The 21,074-nt window shown below is 48.3% G+C and overlaps 3 protein-coding genes across 3 annotated transcripts; 1 reads left to right on the top strand and 2 right to left on the bottom strand.

The window, feature by feature from the left end:
- Positions 1-285: 285 nt before the first annotated feature.
- C26H1orf74 (chromosome 26 C1orf74 homolog) lies at positions 286-1,480 on the bottom strand. The gene has a single exon (XM_075174292.1). The coding sequence runs from the start codon at positions 1,439-1,441 to the stop codon at positions 602-604; it is 840 nt and encodes a 279-aa protein (XP_075030393.1). The 5' UTR covers positions 1,442-1,480; the 3' UTR covers positions 286-601.
- A 395-nt stretch (positions 1,481-1,875) lies between these two features.
- IRF6 (interferon regulatory factor 6) lies at positions 1,876-6,046 on the bottom strand. The gene is made up of 7 exons (XM_075174499.1): positions 5,825-6,046; positions 4,711-4,915; positions 4,133-4,255; positions 3,883-4,029; positions 3,292-3,684; positions 2,758-2,876; positions 1,876-2,443 (listed from the first exon to the last, which is right to left on the bottom strand). Exons 1-7 carry the CDS (start codon positions 5,996-5,998, stop codon positions 2,222-2,224), a joined length of 1,383 nt encoding a protein of 460 aa, XP_075030600.1. The 5' UTR covers positions 5,999-6,046; the 3' UTR covers positions 1,876-2,221.
- Positions 6,047-13,994: 7,948 nt separating this feature from the next.
- Positions 13,995-21,074, top strand: GUCA1B (guanylate cyclase activator 1B). The gene is made up of 4 exons (XM_075174502.1): positions 13,995-14,527; positions 18,613-18,762; positions 20,201-20,315; positions 20,947-21,074. Exons 1-4 carry the CDS (start codon positions 14,324-14,326, stop codon positions 21,072-21,074), a joined length of 597 nt encoding a protein of 198 aa, XP_075030603.1. The 5' UTR covers positions 13,995-14,323.

Here is a 21,074-nt window from a genome sequence, read left to right on the forward strand (position 1 = left end):
GCAATTTTCCCACCTCCTGCCCGCTGGGCCCAGTTCGGCCCACCGCTCTTTGAGCCTGTCTCGTGGCCAAGCACCCCCACAGCCGCTTCGCTTCCACTGCCAGCGCCACATTAATTTGACAGAGACAGGGGTTTTAGGCCTCTTTTGGAGCTGCACTGTCCAGGTTTTACAGTAGCACTTGCCCCTCGTTCAAGCGCAGGCTCAGCTACGAGGCGGTGCGTGACACCACCTCGCACAAGCAGTAAATATGATACGGAGCCTACAATAAACTTCACAAATTCAAAATACTGTGGTGTTCAAATTTTTATTAATCCTCAGCTGTTCGCAGCAAATAAATAAACCCTGACTTTACAGGGCACACTCCGCAGTCCGGATGGAGGCTGCAGAGCAGCTGTGAGCGCGTACATCCCCACACCGGTCTTCTGGGAAGTACATGTACTTGATTTGCCTACAAGGTCGGGGGCCCGAGATCGTCAGTGATCAGCCTTTGTTGCTCAGGGACCTCTTGAGAGCCTCAGTGGGCCGCGCATACAAGAACCGGATCTCTTGCCTCAGTCCCTGATGCAAGTGAGAAATAGGCCAAAAAGACTGAGTTTGTGTTTTACAAGGCAACTGCTGGAAGAGACACCACCTCGCTCAAAATGCAGAGATCTACAAAGTCATTCTGCACACTGAAGGCCTCCTTCAGCTCATCGCACCAGGCGTCCAGCACCTCCTTCAGCTCCGCGCAGAGGCTCTCCGGGATGCTGAAGGAGTAGATCTGGACCCTGAGACCGTCCCTTATCCTGGGGCAGGAGGCCTGGACCGTGAACACCCTCAGCGGTGTCAGCGCCAGGCAGTTCTCGGTGCCCTCCTCCATGGAGAAGGCGTACGCCGCCGGGTAGCCCAGCAGCACCCCGACGACGGTGCAGAGGTTCCAGCCCGCGGGGACAACCTCGCTGGAGGACACGGGGCCGGTGGCGGTGGCCTCGGCGGCCCCTAGGTGGGCAAGGAGGGCGGCGAGGTGGTCCCTGATGGCCTCGGCCTCCGCTGGCCCGCAGAGAGTCGGGCACTGCCGCCCCGCTGAGACGTCCATGAAGGGCGCGGGGCGGCCGCGCAGCACGGCCGCCAGCCTCCGCCGGGCGAGCCCCGGGTGCAGCAGCAGGGCCGAGCCCCCCACGCCCAGCAAGTGCAGGCGGCGCGGGGCCAGCCCGGCCTCCCTTAGCCGGGCCAGGTACCGCCGCAGCTCGGCGGGGCCCGCCGCGCCGCAGTCGTACAGCAGGGCCGGCTTCAGCCCCGCCGCCACCGCCAGCACCTCCCCGGCTAGCTGCAGGGCACGGGCCGCCGGCAACCGCCACCGCCGCCCGGCCCCGCTCCCCAGCTCCTCCCGCGCCGCCGCCACCAGCCGCGGCGCCGACAGGGCGCTGCCCGCCGGGGCCTCCGCCTGGGCCGCCGGGCCCATCGCCGCGGAGCGCTGAGAGGAAGCCACCGCCGGGCCCACCGCTTCCGGGTCGGCCTCGGCGCTAGCGTGGGCGGTGACCCGGGGCGGAGCGGCTGGGTCCCGCCCGGAAAGGCCGCTCCGCTCCGCCCCGCCCGGGCCTCAGCCGCCTCCTCGACAAGGAAGAGGCCGTTTAGGAGCAGGTCGCTGCCATTCCACTCAGGCAGAGCGGGGAGGACGCAGCACAGAGCTATGTCCCAGCTTTCAGCGCTGTAGCATTAGCGTGCTTTCAGCTTCAGGTGCTTCTCAGAGGGTGCAGAGCTGTTTATTTTATATATACGTGTGTACGTTGTGTGTGTGTTCACATACATATAAAAAAAGCACACTGGAAGAAGTGTCAGCCTCCCAGCTTGCAGCTACAGACCAGTTAGAGAGAAATAAAACTAGACAAGGTGATATTCTCCAGGCAGTTTTAATAGAGCAGAGATTTTTTTTTTTCCCCTCTAATGATCAAGTATTTATATACAATGTATCAATAGTGGATTAAAAAAAAATTACAGAATTGAAAATCTGATTTATACATATTGGTTGTTTAAGCAAACAGCTGAAAACAGGGAAGGAGCTAGAGGTATTCCTGTAATCCCCTCCATTTTAAACACTTACAAAACAAAAGTACCACAGACTGCTGAAATTGAATCAGATGACCAATTTACAGATTTTATTCCGATTTAGGCAAGGCACTCATTAAGAAATACTTCTCTGTATGTACAACATAAGGAGCCATGGGGCAAAGCAAAGCGTCTGTCACTGTGCCGGGAGCGGCTGCGCCATGTGCATGGCGGGGGCCTGCATCGGCCACCCCTCCTGGTGGTTCTGCAGCAGCCGGTACAGCTGCTTCAGGTGAGCCACGATGTTGTCCTTGATGTCGGGCGTAGAGATCTGGAGCCGCACGCTGCCACTGTCAAAGGAGCGTGTGAAGTCACCGGAAAACATTTCGTAGATCATCCGGGCCACAACTGGAATGACCTGTTTAAGAAGAAGTCAGTTGTTTTAGCCTAACCGTGACACAGTATATTCCTGTTATTTTGCAGGAATCCCCTGCCCTGGGTGCAGCAGATGGTTTCCACAATAACCTAAAGCACACTCGCAGACTGATGCTATTCGGCGCACGTAGCATTTGTATTTGCCATGACAAAACCCACCGGCCCTGTTGGGGTTTCCCGGTGTCAGTAACCACAACAGAGAAGACCAGGTCTCTGCTATCCGTGGGCACTGACCCAGCGCCAACGCACCAGCCCCAGCAAGGCTGGCACGTGTCACTTCAGAGCCCCAGTTCCTACCTGAACCACAATCAGCTTCCTCTCCCTGGGTTTTCCATCAGGCCATTCTTCTCCAAAACAGAAGTAGATCTCATACGGTGGCTGTTTCTCAATTTGTCCTTTCTGATGGGCAATCAGCTCTAGGAAGAAAAGCAGAATGCCGCAGGGTTGTCCTCTTTTCGGTTAGAAACAGTCACCACATCCCACCTCATTATATCATCCCAGGTCTCACCTACACACTGCCCTTTGCCAGAGCCACCTCTTACACACACACAATTACAGCTTATTTCTTGAACCCAGGAGAGCCTTCTTTAACAGCAAGGCCCACCAATGTTTTTCAGAGCATTAAATGAGTGCACATTCACTTTCTTCCGATGCGCACCTGCTCCATGGTCCACTGAAGTCAGGGAAGTGGTGGCCCTACCCAGGCTCCATGCAAGAGCAAACCAATTGGTGCCTCCAGGCTGAGCACCAGTGCAGACCACCCTTTCCAACAGTGCCACCAAGTGCCCAACCAGTATCCAAAGCTATTTTCCAGAAGCAGAAGCTACCTACCACTTAGGAATGTTTCCAGACAGAAGAGTTTGACTTTCTTTTGCCTCTCAATCAAATTTGGTGTGGTGGAGGAAGGTGCACAGGGACCAGACCAGTACACCTTGCACTGGCAGAGCCGGACAGCGTAGATGGCATGGCCACTGACCTCCAGGATCAGTCCCCTGTCCATAACATCCAGCAGCCGACTTGTGAAGATCTTCTGCCTTTCGTTGGTGATTTGCTCTGTTCCTGGAAACTTCACTTGCTCCAAACTAATAGGCCCGAAGAGCTCTTCCTGGTCTGGCATAGGACCCAGCTCTCCATAGAAAAGTCTGCATCCCTGCGGGTTGCTTACAGTCGTCGTCGGTCCAGTCTCCTTTCCTCGATATTCAAACTTGATTTCTAGGTCTGTCACTGAGAGAGAAACTGTCAGTATGGCTTTTCCTGGACCTTTGCATGTACTGCATCAGCAGTAGAGACATACCACGCAATCCACGCTACAGTCACAGGGATGTTTAAACTATACACGGTTCTCCATCCTAACAAGCAAACAGCCACAGGAAAAGAAGTCAAAACACTTTATTTTTTTAAAGTACAAATCCATATACATACTTGGTAGAGAGCTGATCCAGAGCTCAGGGCTGCTGAAGAAGTCATGCTGCAGCGCAGTTGGGGGCATTTCCATATCTAGAGGTTCATTCTTTGGCCACACAGCTTCAGGGCTGCAGTTTTCTGCACTGGCTGGAGCCATTGGAGAATCTACAAAAAGGAAACAATTCTTCAATAAACCAAGATTTTATTTCAAGCATGCACCAATTTACAAACAAATGCCTTCACTAATACATTAGTCTATGCCACCAACCATTGATATTAAGAAATGGAAAGGTCTCTTGAATAGGGACGTGCTGAGATTGATTCAATTCTTCCTCTTCCTCCTCCTCAAGATCATTATCCTTTTCATCCCATGGAGCTGAGCCAGTGGAACCTGCAAACAAGCACATCCTTGTGGGTAGTCGATCAGCGTGAAACACTGGAGTGCATTTCTTCAAAAAATAATGTAATCTTCATATTGGCATTGCACAATACTGGAAATCTATTTGTGTATTTTCTGAATATAATTTAAAAAAGGAAAAATCTGATCTGTACAACATACTATTTTCAGTTTAATATATAATTCTAGAAAGCTAAGGAAACAGATAAACTATCACCAGTGTTGGACTGTTTAGCAGAAAAGAGCCAACTGTGTACAGCTTTATTAATTTTAGTACAGGTACACTATGGTTCAAAGTCCTCTTAGCTTAAGTACAACTGGGCTTTCACATGGCAGCTGCTCTCTGCTGCACGCAAAGGCAGCTTGAGAGTTAATGCCCCGGAGGGAAAGGAACTCGCGTTGGACGAACGCCTGCTCAGTAACCAGCCCTGTGTCAGCGAGGCCCTCACCTGGATTAATGATTGATCCCTGGGACTGCGGGATATCGCACACTTCATAAATTTTAATAGGATTCATGGGCACCTCCTTGGTGCCATCATACATCAAATTAAATTCCCGGCTTTTGTTAAGAGCACATCGGAGCTGGGCTTTCCACTTTGCAGGGTCTGGCTCATCGACTCCTTCTTGGTACTTTCCTGTTTCCACAGCCCATGCCTGGGGACAAAGTACACTGTGCTCAGTCCACCCTCTCAACAGAGCAGCTTTTATCAGAAATCAAACTTCCAAACAAATTCACTGTAAAATCCTTCTCTTGCAGAAGTCTTAACTACAGCTCTTCTGATAACAACAACGGAAATTCCCACTTTAATAGCTTTTCCCATTAAAAGAAAGGGGAGAAAAAAAGATGTAAATCCAAATTTCCAAAAACCATTAGCAATTCTGAGCATGCATCTTCATACAAGTTAAGAAAGTATAAATTGTACAGGATTGTGCACTGGGTTTTTCTAGGTGTCTCAGGTTCAATACCAAAAGTCATTTTTCACAGTGAGCCATACCCCGCGTAGGAGGAATGGACTCGGTTAAAATGGAGTGGAAGAGCAGCCACAGACATGCAGCTGGCCCTCTCCCTCTCTCGCCCAAAATCAGACTATCAGTCCAAGATCCCTCCAAGGCAGAGGAGGTCAGAAATTCCTCAAAGAGTGTAGGAGTTATAAAGAATCCCTTGGGATAAGAACATGAAGGACAGCAGTGATGACTATTGGAAGTTTGTGGTGGACCTTTTAAGATTTACGCAACAGTATTTAATGGTTTGCTGCTAAGAACAAGCCAGCTACCACATCCTAAACCGAGCAGATGAAGCAAGTAGCAGCAATCTTCCAGAGCCCATGCAATCAGACATTGTCTGGCCTTTGGTGGTCAGAAAGGGTTAAAGAACTCAACACTGTTTCAGGCAGTGCCAAGCTTGGCATCCAGGTGCACAAAGTGGCTTCTCTAAGGTCAAAGAAGCAGGACAAAATGTGCCTGGAAACAGCTACCGAGATGCCTATCCAGCTCTGGGCCAACAATTCAACCCTTTGTCTCTGTTTAAGAGCCGTGGTACATCCGAGCTCTCCCCTCCCTCACCTTGAAGATGGTGTTCTCCTCCTCGTGCTGCGGGCTGTGCCGAGTTGCGTGCTTCCAGGGGATCTGAAACCGCTTCGCTTCTCGGTTTAGCCAGATAAGGCCGGGATACATACCGCTATCTACCTGGGCTACCAGCCACGGCTTCAAGCGAACTCTTCGTGGGTGTAACGCCATTGTCTACAAAAGACAGGGATAATAGTAGATCAACTGCTAAAGGTTAGTTGAGACCCGTATGCTTTAAAAAAACCATCAATTTCATGAAAAAGGACCTATGCCGTTAGTGCTATTGTTTGTTATGTTACTGCACATCGAAACCACTAATTCAGATTCAGCTAGATGACTCTTCTGCCAGGAGGAGTTACAAACACGTCGCTAAGCAGGGACCATAATTGTTACAAGAACAACTACTCACTATTAAATATTCCAGTAAGCAGAGACGGCGCGTTATTTGTGTTAACTGAGCACGCGGAGGGCGAGCCCCAATCAAACCGAGCTGTAAATGCTGCGCAGGAGATAAAGCCACAAACAAGCCACAGCAAGAACAGGCAGCAGAATTTCAAAAGCCTCCACGTACGCCTTAGCGGAGGGACCTATCTGATCCAGTTCTTCTCCAGTCGTGTCAGACTTGCATCCAGGAGCAGAAAAACTAACGTGCTGAACCAGAGGCTTTTGCCCCAGCTGAGGTAAAGGTGGGAGCAGCAGGCTGAGGCGGAGGGGACCGTTTTATTAGAGACAGACGTTCCTCTGAAAGTCATTTCATGACTTTTTCATGAATGCTCTGAATGCAGTATAATCATTTGCAAACATCACTGACCTATAATAACCGGGATGTTTATCCAGAAGGACATGAACTGCAAGTCTGCACTCATGCTAAAAATCAAGTGATGTTGACTTAATGTTTAGGTTTTTTTAAAAAGCAATGCTGCAGTTAACTGACCAAATCTGTTGTTGTTTAAGTAGCCTTGTGTTGCTACTACATTTGCAACCAACCAACAATATTTTTCTTGTGCAGAACAGATAGAAAGCCAAACAAACAAAACTAATGATTGTTCCTCTGCAGGAAGAGACAGCATTTGGTACCTTTAGATTTTGGGAGGGGAGTTTTATGCTACACGTGTGCTTAGAAGGCGTATCTTGAAACAGACGTGAGAAATGACAAATATTCCCATTAATAAAGCAGTTACAGGATAAGTAAAACCTTTGCCATAAGCTCTGAATACTGCTGCAGGAGTTGCAAAATATGTCTAGTAGCAGAGATAGAGGAGATTAAAAAATCCTATCTAAGAACTAGTCTAGGAACAGGTTTTATTTGTTCAAATACCTGCAGATTCCATTCAGATGCAAGCGCTCACACAAAATTAATCTGAACACAACTTCTTTTATTTGTTAAGCAAAGAAAATGTTCAGATTCAATTACAAATAATCTTTAAATAATAGTATGAAAATGGGCTTCATCAAGAACCTGGGAACGTTAGCAGACTGCTTCCCAGGAGCTGCAAAGGATCAGAAAGCAATCGTCAAAATTATTTTTATGCTTCTGAAACTCTGCTGTGTTAGTTATCCATGTCAAAAATCCTATCAGAATTAAACTTTCAGTAGCGTGTTTTCAAAGACACAAAGTCCAGGTTAATCCTGGACTTAGAATTGAGACCAAAACCAGGTATTGATTTCCCTTACAAAGGAAATAAAAGTGACTTCTCACTGTGACAAAGAAATCCTAACTAAAGCTTGTCTCCACAATCTCCTTTACACTTAAGTTTACAAGCAGTTCCCTCTGCTTCTAGTAACACACACTGTGGACACACGCATTTGCAAGACCAAGAGTAAATTCAAACTCACACACCAGGGAGAAAAATTCATGCCTCTCTCAAACAAAATACATTCAGTCACACGGAGGGTGCGCTGGCACTGCCGTATTAGGTTTGAATTGTCCCTCGGATCACAGACAGCGTCTGTCAATACGCGACATTACAATGCTTTATGACCTTTTATCACCAATGACTTGTTGACACAATAACCGAGAGCAAATCAACTTGAATCCCATTGCTCGGCTCAGACGGTGAGTCAGCCTCTTACAACCTTCAACTTCGATCCAGTGGAGTCCACCAAAGCCAGAGGCTGCTCCCGCTCCGAGAGCTGCAAGGGTGAGCTCGGGGCACGTCTCCACACCATTAATTGGATTTGCTGAGGGAGGCTTGGTCCTCACTCAAGACTCTTTGGTGCACATACCCAGGAATCCTCCAGTTTGCTTTATTCCGACTCAAACTGGCTGGTGCGGAGAGGTAATTAGCACATCCCTGTGCTGCTAATGCCTCCCTGGTTAGTGATGTAATTATTCCCTGTACCCCAATTATTACTAAGTCGCACATTTTTTCTTGGAAGGGAGACATTCGCCCCAACAAGAACAACTCAAGCAAACTCGGGAACAAGCAGGCATGCTGCTGCCACTTCCCCGATGGCCGCAGACGAGTGACCAAGATCAGGGACAGCCCTGGTTCACTGTGGTGACTCCTGGGGCTCCAGCACGGTGCCAGCCAGCCTAACAACACACAGTGCACCAGGAAAACGCGACCTGAAGCCCGTCCCGGCCTTGCTGCACAGATGCTTTCACTCCCCGCCTGCACGCCCAAGCGCATTCAGTGCTCCTGCTCCACCCTGTTCACGAAGCCTCTAAAGAAGGAAGGGGTCTTCTCTGGGTTCATTTCTGCAATACCACAGACCTCATTCCTTGCTCGTTACCTTTGTGTGATTACATTATTCTGTATTTAGTGGATTTGTATTAATTTTTTCAAAGGCAAGCAGCTCAACTCTTAACACTAGCATTGCCACAGAGAAACAGGCTGAATTTCCATCCAAGTGTCCAACAATTAATCACCTCCCTATACCAGGAACGTATAGCTCCCACGTTTCAGAGATCTATACATCACCTTTCTCGCAGCCACTCGTGCTCCCCTGCCCTGCGCAGGGCGAACAACACACCTTGAGTACAATTAACTCTTACAATGCACGGTCCCTGCGCCCCAATCTGGTAAGCTCAGCCCTCTGCCATGGGAGAGGCAGCCCATGACATTGGAAGGGGCATGAGTTGTTACGGTAATTTGGGTTCCCGGGGTGGTAACAGCTGTGGTCCGAAAACAGCTGCCGGTGAACAGGGTGGGGGGGCAAATACTACCCTTGCCCTAAGTCTAGGCCTCGGTTTACACCAACTTGAAAGACGTAGCCTAGGGCTAATACAGCACAAGCCGCGGGAGCAGATGGGGAAGGGGGCAATAAATGGACATTTTCAGCGGGCTTTACCCTCCCGGCTGCCTTCGGACCCCGACGACCCCCCCACACACACCGCCGCCTCCCTTTCCCGCTCGGATGGGGACGCGCCGAGCCGCAAACCTTCCCACGGACACCCGCGTGTCCCGCGCGCCGCCCCGCCTGTTTTGCGGTTCAAACCAAACTCCGGCGGCACGGACCCCGCTCCGCCCGCCGCGGCACGAGAGCAGCGGGGAGCCCCACGCGGAACGGGGCTTCGCGAAGGTCGCGCCGCGGTCCCGCGAGGCCGGGAGGACCCGTGGGGCGCGGCGGGGGTCGGGCCGGGGCGGTCCCGCCGGGCACGGCGACCCCCCGCCCCGCGCAACTTCAACTTACCCCTCGGCGGGCGGGGACCGGCTCCGCGCCCGCGGGGGCTCTCGGCCGCCCCGCGGGGCCCGCGCGTGGGCGCAGCGGCGGGGCGGCGCCGGGGAGCGGGGCGAGCGGAGCGCGGCCGCGGCGCACACTCACCGCCCGCTCCGCCCTCACCTGCCCAGGTGCGCCGGGCGCAGCCGCGCCGCCGCCCGCTCCGCCCACGGCCGCGGGGGTGGGCTGCGCGCCGCTCCGCGCCCGCGGGGGTGGGCTGCGCGCCGCGGGGCTGCGGCGGCGGCGCGTCCTCCCCCCGGAGGTCTCCCGGGCAAGCGGGGCATCCGCACCGCGTCGTTTTATCCCGTCTCGTCTCTTTTGCAGTGGAATATTTAGGAGGGAGAACAGAAGGTGCCTGTTTCTTCGCAGTTCAAAGCATATTTGGCCCAGCCGACCCGTAGCGCGGAACAAAGACAAAACTTAGATATGGTTAACGCAAAGCCACGGGCACGCAGTTTTCTCTGAAAAGCGTAAAAATGTCCCTCTTCGCCTCCATCCCCGCTCGCACACCTACCGTGGCATCTGCCCCCGCCCGGCCGCAGCCTTCCGCCGCGATCTCCGCCAGCCTCGCGTTTCATTTCTTTTCCTCGTAGGTGGAGAACCGTGACTCAGTGGTGAATCGTGGTTTCAAGAGATCATACAATACTTTACCATTCAGTTTCAATGAACTAGAAAAAAACAGTGGGAATTTCCCTTCTCTTTCCCATCATGAACACTATGGATAGTGCTGAATCCTGATTTAACATCCAAAGCTCAATCCTATGCCAAGACTTTGGAACTATGCAAAATTTTTAAAATGTTCACACACAGAGAGAAGGCAATTCCACATTCTTCTTGGAAAGTTTATCTTACCTTGTAAGATAAATATTTCAGGCTTCATTCATCGCTGAAAGGTAACCACTCACAGGCAACCTTTAGCAGGAGTTTGTCAGCACATCATAAAATCTTTCTGGCAATAAACAAAAGACAATAGGTGACACTCAAAGGTTAGTGGGGTTTTTTTGTGGGATAGCACTGCAATGGTAGATTTTAGATGTGTTTGGTTTGTAGTGCCTGACCGTTTTTGATATGCAAAGCAAGGGACAGCAGCTCATGTAATAATACCTTCTACCACGTTGTTATTCCTGCTGTATAAAAATGGGCAATGGTATGGCCAATTTGGTGAGCAACTGAGGAGAGATGCACAAAGACATTGGGTTGAACTCCCAGCAAAAGCATGAGGGATCTTTGATCTTTCCTCAAACAGGTCAGCACAAAAGCTGCTGTTCATCCTCCCTGCATTCCTCCGTGTCCATCCTGCCTGGCGACAGGTAAATTTAAGGATGCTTCAGGTTTGCTTTCCTTTGTGGCCTGATGCTCGGGGAGCTCTGGAAGCAGACACCGACAGTGATGCTGCACAGTCACCCACGCACTCTGGGCTCTCTGCGACAGAGGGGCTGGGAGCAGCCCTGGGCAGAGCTTTGCTCTTTCTAGACCCACTGCAAGGACAGCTGAGATTGCCCAACCCATGAGAGGGGTCTAAGGGCAGGTCAGGGCCGGGATATATAAAATAATGGAGCAAGGCAGCAAAATGACTAGGGAAGGGCCGCTTCAGCATCTGCGAAGGATCTAGTCTTGCCTCCAGTTTCATTGAAGTTGGTCCTCTCGTGCCAGGCAGCTGTGCCTGCCTGCACCCTGCGCCTTTGTTACAGCCTCTGCTGCCTTCACTGAGTGGTAACGCAGATGCCAAACAAATGAGTCTTCCCAGCCCTCTGCAGGGTTTGGTGGTTTTTTTTTTTTTTCCTTGAGTTTCTACCAGCCTCTGCTGAAGCATGTGGCAGCACGTCGTGTTAGTGAACTGACGGGAAATAAGCTGTCTTTTTCCATGCTCTTGGCTGGGAAACTCTGCAGCTTTTGAGCTGTATAGGTGATAATCTCAGGATAGCTCATTAGGCAGGATGTGTAATCAGATGTTACCTGTTTGCAACTAATCATCCAAAGGGTTCACTCTGACATGATACATAAAGCATTGATCCTAACCCTTCAGGCAGCCTAAATAGCACCAGCCTCTTTTTTATAGTGTTTTCTAGAAATCATTCTTTTTATTTTATTTCTCTCTGCTTTATTTACCTCTACCTGCATCTTTTTTTCAAATCAGATGAAGAAATCCTTTGGCTGATAAACTGTACTTCATGAAGTGACATTCTACTGGCTGAGAGACAGCAGCTCTGTCGGTACAGTCTGCAGAGCATGCACGTTGGACAATGAGAGTATATGCAGAGGAATTTTCATACCAGGAGCTATGGGATTTAATTTATTTCAATGCCAAATTAACATCAGTACTTTTATCAACATGATTGTATGTCGTGATACCTGCAATAGCACCAGCTAGGCTTTGTAACCCAAGTTTCTTGCAGTCCTTTGTTCCTAGCTGGAAAAGATTGTAGTCATCAAAACAAAGGGGAACCATTTTCTCTCCTGGGAACAGATCACTAAGTTCCCATAAGGCAAAACAAAATTATGCAATGAGGCAAGACAATGTCCTGGGCATGTGGAGTCTTGTTGAGTGCTCTCAGCACTCACATTCCAGCATGCAGCCTCGGTACAGGAGAGCAGCACAAAATGGTGGAAGGCTTCATCAGCTCATGCAAAACTCCCCAGCTGTGCTGCAGGAAAAACCGCACTGAGCCCACCCCACCCCTGTCCCAGCAGCAGGGCCTCTGCTTCTTGAAAGCTGTTTGTGACCCAGAGAGAGAACCCATGCCCTCAGCAGATACTAGCCAAGATGATTCAAGAAATATCATTGAGGAAAAAAGCTATTTCTTTACATGGTATACATAACAGAGCATGGGAGAATAGAAAATGCAACAGAACTATTTTATAAATACCACAGTGACTATGGCTGCCAAAGACTTCTTTCTAGTAGGTCTAGTTAAGGGGCAAATGCTGCGGAATAGATCCAGCACAACTTTTTTTGATGAGCCAGACCTCAAGCTCTGCAACAGACAAATTAGCTTAGAGTTAGGGGCTGAAGTTTGAAGCATTTACAAAAGGAAGGATTGAGTTTATTAATCCTGTTGCATTCTTCTAGGCACAAAGATAAACAAACAGGATTCCTCTACATTATTAGATAAAAATATAGCTTTTCATTGAAAGAGAGCAGTCTTAACCTTTCGGGCAACTCCTTTGGTTCTTCCCATCCATCTCCATACTTCTGCTGTACTGCCTATGTCCTCTTCTTGCTTGCAATGCTTAAGCAAAACCATGCATTGCCTGGGCATCCTTATGTACAGAAGTGCAAAGTTATGCTATACTCCTGCAAACCTGTATATATATACCCGCACGTGCAATACCACCAAGGGGTTGCTTACAGGTGTGAGTAGATTCAGAGCAAGCTCTATTCTTACAGTGGAGTATGAATTGCTGTACTGTTCTGCAGTATCAAATTTTAGACTGATTCTTGACCAGTGTTTTTCCATGTGAGAAATTCTTCTTTCCAAACCAATCAAAACAATGTTCCAAAAATGTCAACAGCTTAAATCCTTCTGGGCTTTAGCACTATTATAAAGAGGAGTCTATTGTTTCCTATTAATACTGCTCCAATCCTCTTAAAAGAAGAGGAGGTCAGGCTGGCTCAGACACATTTATAGCTACGGGTCATTTCTTTCCAGCTGACACAGATAATGGCTGGATTCAGAACACCTGGTATGATATGGATAAAAGCTGGTGGCTCCAGCAAGAGAAGGAAAGAACAGCAGGTTGCTTGTAGGGGGGAGGGCTTGATCCCTGGTAGTAGGTGGCTGTGGGCTGCCTGCCACCAGGCTATGGTGAGCAGCTGCAGAACAGAAAGAGGCTGGAGACAGAGCTGTAGTTGCATCTGTGCTAAAAGTGGTAAGCAATGTTCAGTGCTAAGTGGAAGCAGGGGTATTTCAATGGAAGAAGTCACAAAAGGGGGAAGGGGATTAAGGAGAACTCAATGCTTTAAAAAACAGTGAAATAGAATGTTAAAATGTTCCTGTTGTTTTTAACTGAGTGTTTTAAGAATGAATTGTGAAAATGAGAGAAATATGCACATTTATATCTTTGTGCATTTACTAGTTCTCTCAATTATTTTGTATAGAGTAAAGCCTATAATAGGCATTCAATTAACTTTATGCATTAGCAGGTTTTTTCATGTGAGTGGTGTTAGTGGTATGTGCTTATTTTGTCAGGATTTGCTCTCTGTAATTGTTGTTCAGTAATATGCCCTATTTCACTGAAACATAGAGTATCCCCCACAAGCAGGTAGTATATGCCAGTATTGAAAAACTAATGTTAGGGAAGTTTACCTACAATCCCTTTTTTTTTTTGAAAAACTACAGTAAAGCAAGTGGGGTTGTATGTTGTGTGTAAAGGGAACCTTGGCTCCTAAATTCTTTGACATGAAGGTATTAATGTGCAGAAGGACCTGAGCCTCTGGAGTCTGCTCCTAAATAGGGCACAGCTCAGAACATCTGAAGGTCTCTGTGACTCATAGGTGGGAATCTCCTAATGATCTTAGTTATTTTTATATGTGCCTGATGCCATATGTTATACTGCCCTAATGCAGAGAAGCAACTCTACGATCACCAAGTGAGCACATAGAGCTGTGGCAGTAAAAACTGTAGGAGAGAAAGAGGAAGAAGAAAGTAAAACACAAAAAGAAGGTGGAATAGCAAGACACAATATTAACATAAAATAAAGACACAGGACAGAGAGAAGAAAAAGAACAAAGAAAAAGCAACTAAAGGTGATAAAAGGACAATACAAGCAAAAGACTTTGGCAGCGTTTTCCTTTTGTTCCTTCTTTTTTTTAATCTTGCTTTACAGAGCAAAATGGGACAGCAGTTCACCAATACCGAAGGGGAGCAAGCAGAGATTGATGTTGCTGAATTGCAGGAATGGTATAAGAAATTTGTGGTTGAATGTCCCAGTGGGACCCTCTTCATGCATGAATTCAAGCGGTTCTTTGGGGTCCAGGATAACCGTGAAGCAGCAGAGTATATTGAAAACATGTTCAGAGCTTTTGATAAGAATGGGGTAAGTGGTGAGGAATTTTTACAATTATTTGTCTAATAATTTGCACCTCTTCTTTCTCTAATTTGGAGCTGTTTTGGTGCAGTTTCCACCCTTGTTGCTGTGCTTCAAGAGACTATGGCAAGGGTGATGGACCTGCTAGGGCAGGAGAAGGAGCACATGCTGCACCACTGTATGGGCTGGTATGGATTTATCCTCTCATAAATCTGTACACAAATTCAGGACAGAATGTCCCTTTAAGGGGCTAAGGATGGATTAAAAGGTTGAAATTTAGGCAATTGCATTTTGAGACAGGATTGTTGAAAGATCCTCAAATAGCCAAGGTTGCTACATGGAAAAAAAAAATATTTATCTGTTGTGATAGAGGGGGAATTATAGTAAAGTCCTACTTGATATACATTGGAGGAAGTGTGTATATATACACAGTATGAACAGGTGGCATGTAACAAAATATTGATTTTAGCTGCTCAAAAGCTAAGGAATGCTGAGCAATTCAGACATTCTGGTTTTGATTCCCTTTGCTGTATTTGTCATCAGACACCTGGGAAAAGCAGGCTTTCTGGTTTAGTAGCAGTTCACGCATACCCATGTATTGGCGCAAAAAATAGCGTAATATTAGCCTGTGATATTTTAGCTAGTCAAGGGAAATGTAATATGGTTGCCTTTCTCATCTTGAAAGTAAGCAATACTTGCCAAATGGTTCAGTTTTTTGTCCTGAAGCTCTTGATCATATTCAAAGTATGGGGTTGTTTGTTGTTGTATATCAATATAGGAAAAGGGGAGACAAGTTTGTCATATCAGATATACCAATTTCCTTTAAGCTTCCTTTGAAACCAGTGGCAACAAAAGTCAGTTTGTGAGAAAGAATAAAAAAGCTACAGAAGATGGAATCATAGAATTGTTTAGGTTGGAAAAGACATTTAAGACCATTGAGTCCAGCTGTTAACCTAGCACTGCCAAGCCCACCACTAAACCATGTCCCTAAGCACCGCATCTATGCATCTTTTAAATCCCTCCAGGGGTGGTGACTCCACCACTTCCCTGGGCAGCCTGTTCCAGTGCTTGACAACCCTTTGGGTGAAGAAATTTGTCCTAATGTCCAATCTAAACCTCCCCTGGTGCAACTTGAGGCTGTTGCTTCTTGTCCTATTGCTTGTTACTTGGGGGAAGAGACCGACCCCCACCTTGCTCCAACCTCCTTTCAGGTAGTTGTAGAGCGCGATGAGGTCTCCCCTCAGCCTCCTCTTCTCCAGACTAAACACCAGTGCCCAGTACAGGGGCACGATCACCTCCCTGCTCCTGCTGGCCACACTATTTCTGATATGGGCCAGGATGCTGTTGGCCTTCTTGGCCACCTGGGCACACTGCCGGCTCATGTTCAGCTGGCTGTCGACCAGCACCCCCAGGTCCTTTTCCTCCGGGCAGCTTTCCAGCCGCTCTTCCCCAAGCCTGCAGCGTTGCATGGGGTTGTTGTGACCCAAGTGCAGGACCCGGCACTTGGCCGTGTTGAACCTCATACAGTTGGCCTCGGCCCATCGATCCAGCCTGTCCAGGTCCCTCTGCAGAGCCTTCCCACCCTCCAGCAGATCAACACTCCCGCCCAGCTTGGTGTCATCTGCAGACTTACTGAGGGAGCACTCGATCCCCTTGTCCAGATAACTGGTAGAGATTAAACAGAGCTGGCCCCAATACTGAGCCATGAGCAGCCAGTTTCTCCAGAAGAATGGTGTGTGAAATGGTGTCAAAGGCTTTACTAAAGTCTAGGTGGACAACATCCACAGCCTTTTGCTCATCCACTAAGCGGGTCACCTCGTCATAGGAGGAGATCAGGTTAGTCAAGCAGGACCTGCCTTCCATGAACCCGTGCTGACTGGGCCTGGTCACCTGGTTGTCCTGCACGTGCTGCGTGATGGCACTCAGGATGATCTGCTCCATAACCTTCCTGGCACCGAGGTCAGGCTGACAGGCCTGTAGTTCTCCGGATCCTCCTTCCGATGCTTCTTGCAGATGGGTGTCACGTTTGCTAACCTCCAGTCAACCGGGACCTCCCCGGTTAGCCAGGGCTGCTGATAAAGGACAGAAAGTGGCTTGGTGAGCTCTCCCGCCAGCTCCCTCAGTACCCTTGGGTGGATCCCATCCGGCCCCGTAGACTTGTGTGTAAGTGGTGTGGCAGGTCACCAACCATTTCCCCTTGGATCATGGGGGCTTCATTCTGCTCCTGTCCCTGTCTTCCAGCTCAGGGGGCTGCGCACCCAGGGAGCAACGGGTCTGACTATTAAAGACTGAGGCAAAGACGGCATTAAGTACTTCACCCTTTTCCTCATCCTTTGTCACTGTTTCCCCTGCATCCAATAAAGGGTGGAGATTCTCCTTAGCCCTCCTCTTGTTGCCAATATATTTATAGAAACATTTTTTATTGTCTTCTACGGCAGTAGCCAGATTAAGTTCTAGCTGGCCCTTCTAATTTTCTCCCTGCCTAACCTCATGACATCCGTGTAGTCCTCCTGAGTTGCCTGCCCCTTCTTCCCAAGGTCATAACCTCTCCATTTTTTCCTGAGTTCCAGCCAAAGCTCTCTGTTCAGCCAGGCCGGTCGTCTTCCCCGCCGGCTCGTCTTTGAGGGGACGGCCTGCTCCTGCGCCTGTAAGATTTCCCTCCTGAAGAACGTCCAGCCTTCCTGGGCTCCTTTGTCGAGCAGGCTCCTAAGCAGGCCGAAGTCTGGCCTCGGGGAGTCCAAGGTGGCAGTTCTGCTGACCCCTCTCCTCGCTTCTCCAAGAATCAAAACCTCTGTAATTTTGTGATCGCTGTGCCCAAGACGGCCTCCAACTGTCCTTCTCTGTTGGCAAACAACAGGTCCCTCACCAGCTGTGTCAGGAGTGATCTTCCACACACTCCAAGAACCTCCGAGACTGTTGCCTCTCTGCTGGATGTGGGCAGGTCAGACTTGTCTCAGAATTTGAAGTTGGCAAAACCCAAATTCCTGCAAAAAACTGAAGGTCCGAGTCCAAATTCTGTTATGAAAGCTGTGCAGAAAGGGTTGCAGAGCAAATGGTGTGCATAAAAGGCAAAGTCCCATTCCTAGTTTATAGGAGTCTTCCTAATAAGTCTGAAAATCTGTTTTTAGGGCATGCTGGTATTTGCATATATTAAGAACTAAATTAGGCCTAGATTCATGTGTTTACTCAAATATGCTCATGGTATATAATCAGTTGAGCAGGACCTAACAGTCTAAAGGATTGTTAGTAATACAGTAAGAAAATAAAAACAATTCCTCCATTGTCTTTTTATGCTTATTGGCCTTTGAAGTCCAGCAGTAGCAGTTTTTGCTCACAGTTACTGCAGAGGATTTCAGTGCCCGTAGCAGAGCGTGCGGGGAGGAGATGCGCAGCCCAGATCTTCCGGGGGTTTTGCTACCCGGGTCGGGAGGGCTGTAAGGGGACATGGGGCCCTGGTTCAGCCCTGGGGATGGTGTTGATCTGCATGAGGGCCATCTGCTGGAGGCTGCCGAGGGAGCCCTGCATCCCTTCACTGTCTCTGAAGCTTTTAGGAGGATGAACACCTGATGTAAACCCTTTATTGTGGGTGGTCTTGCTGCCTCCTTCCGAATGGTGACATTTTCATTGTCTGTCTTCCTCAGATGAATCAAGACCAAAGAGTGGGGAAGGATGGAAGAAAGGGGTAATGGTTGGGTGTCTCATCGGTGAAGCAGCTGAGATTGTTGAGAATGGCGATCCCTTCCCAAAAAGTCAATGCCTCCTGATCCTTATCTGCCTCCCCATCCTCCATGTAGTCTGTGTTGTCTTGGGGTATTTAAATTCCTCATTTCTGGAGTCCTGGCAGGTGTCCCCCCTTATTGCACTGTAGGAAAACTGCTTTGTTCTCCAGTGTCACTTCTTGGGAACTTATCCTTGGTGCAGAGGGGTATGGCTGTACTTACTGATGGTCTTGGACTGGCACAAGTCTTCTATAAAGTGGAAAATAGCTGTCCCATGGAGTATCTTCTTGGCAGCTTTTTATCTAGCTTTTGTAAGCGGTTTCCTATTGACTATACCCAGTTAAGTGCCATTCAGCTGCTTTTCTGTTTCTACAGGATAATACCATCGATTTTCTGGAATATGTAGCTGCCTTGAATCTTGTTTTACGAGGAAAACTGGAACACAAGCTGAGGTGGACATTCAAAGTATATGACAAGGATGGGAATGGCTGCATAGATAAACCTGAGCTGCTGGAAATTGTTGAGGTAAGTAGGCATTGCCTAATCACTTATTTAAGCAATCATGGTTCTTTGGCAATGTAATGATGTATATGGTTTTTGTGATAATCAGGTTTCAAGGCAGCTGTGGGCAGTGATGAAGTGAAAATGCCTGACCTTGGTGAAAGGGTCATGTGCTCAGTGGTTTGGTGGAGCCTGATGGGGTGGCTGAGGGATAAGTTAAACCCCCTGCGGGCAGCCTGGCCCCTGCTGCTGCTGAAGCTGTCCAGAAATGCAGCATCTGGGTGCTGTTGTGGAGTTCCTGTATCTCTGTTCTGCCTTTCCTTTCAACCTTTTTACACCGAGATTCATTGCACTGGCCAGTGGAAGAGGGTTTCACCCTATGTGCCTTACAGGAGCTAAGTTTCCTGCCTGAGTAGCTGGTGAGAATACACCGAGAGGTGCAAAATAGTACAGAAATCCCTTTTGTAATTCTTCCTTTCTGTTATGTTCTGCGCTTCGTTTTAATTAGTGACTTCGTGAAGGTGTGAGAGGAGGCATGGGCCTTAGAAACAGTCAGACACGGAGTTCCTGGGTTCTTACATAGGTAAATATCTTGGTGATTGTGCTAGAATCACCCCTGCACCACAGGTGCTGTTACCCTTGCACAGCAGTACTTTTGAGGCTTAATCAATGGTTGTCAAACATTTTAGGACCTTAGGTGAAATGCAATATCAAGAAAACATCAGAAATCGAATCTGTGGAAAGCAGGTCCTTTTGGCTGGGAAGTGTGACCAGCTTGTTACCTGCAGCACCAGCAGCAGGCGTGAGAGCATCTGTGAGCTTGTCTGGGGCAGGTTCAATTATAGTTTTGAGGTCAGCTAGGAATTGGCCAGAGCTGTATTAGGCCCTTGCTAATCCCCTCTCTGGGAAGACTTCAGACAAAACCCTTCAGCCTAAGGAGTAAAGTAAAGTTAATAATGAACAGGTGGTTGTCATGGGAGGAATAGATAAAATCTGCCCCTTTCCACTGACAAAGTGGAACAGAAACTATGGGTCAAAATATGTGCTAATACAGGTTTGATCTTGCAGCTTGGGCACAAGTTCCCTGGGAGAGTGGGCTGGGTAAGTCCAGATGTGCCTGGCCTCAGATGTTAGAAAAAAAAAAAATCATACTCAAAAGTCAGATGATTTTCCCATCTGTGAAACTTGTGCCTTGTCCTTTGCAAAGGAACCCTGAGGTCTGACCAATATGTGAAAGGAAAATAGGAGGGCAGCAGCTTCAAAGAGCAAATGAAGTAATCCGCAGTGTGTGTGAGCATAAGGTCAGACGTTTCATTAAAGGTCTGAGGCTGTTAAGTGGCAGACCTTTCTAGAAAAGTTAAAACCACAGCCTTTGTAAAAGACCTTTACATGGTTGGGAAGATGGAGTTCACCACTGCTTTTCATTTCTAGTCCTTCTCCTAATCTGTGAATTTCTTTTCAGTCTATCTACAAGCTGAAGAAAGCATGTCGGTCGGAGGTGGAGGAGAGGACTCCATTGCTCACACCGGAGGAGGTTGTGGACAGGATATTTCAGCTAGTGGATGAGAATGGGGATGGTAAGTGATCGATGGCTCAGATTGCATTCATGCGTAATGAGAAGCTATCTGTGCTGGGCAGGCTAGCTTTAATTACGTCTATCAAGAAATCACTTGGAACTATTATGTTACTCATATTAGACACATTGGGTTTCGTTCTAGTCTGTTAGAGTCAAGAGTAACTTGGTGCAGCAGGAGGAAATAATTTTCATTGTGTTTTTTAATGTAAAATACAGAGGGGTCACTATTCCATCTGGATCTTGATGCCACACAGATCTCACCCTCTGAAAGCCTCCAGTAGCCAGAATGCAGGTCCCAGTCCCAGGACAAATAGCCTGAGTAAAGACCGTGGCTCTAGTCACATTGGAGCTTGCAGGATCAGACTTGCAATCCTCCTGGAGGAGCATGTGTAAGCTAATGCAACATTTCATGTTAGCCGACGGGATGGGGTAGGTGAGAATGCATTGGGTTACAGCGTGGTGGTTTGTCTTTCAGCTAGCTGGCCTAAACTACATGGGGAAATGAAGTATAGCTTTTGTCTTATTAGCATATTTTCTGACATACAGGTAGTTTTTACTTCCTGCCTTCCTCTTCTTGTCTTATCTGTCATGTTTTGTCTCCCCATCTTGTGTCCTCCTTGTCTCATACACAGGGCAGTTGTCTCTTGATGAGTTCATTGATGGGGCCAGGAAAGACAAGTGGGTGATGAAGATGCTGCAAATGGATGTAAACCCTGGAGGATGGATCTCTGAGCAGAGGAGAAAGAGTGCTTTGTTTTGA

This window comes from Calonectris borealis, chromosome 26 (genome assembly GCF_964195595.1).
Source record: "Calonectris borealis chromosome 26, bCalBor7.hap1.2, whole genome shotgun sequence".
Lineage (NCBI taxonomy): Eukaryota > Metazoa > Chordata > Aves > Procellariiformes > Procellariidae > Calonectris > Calonectris borealis.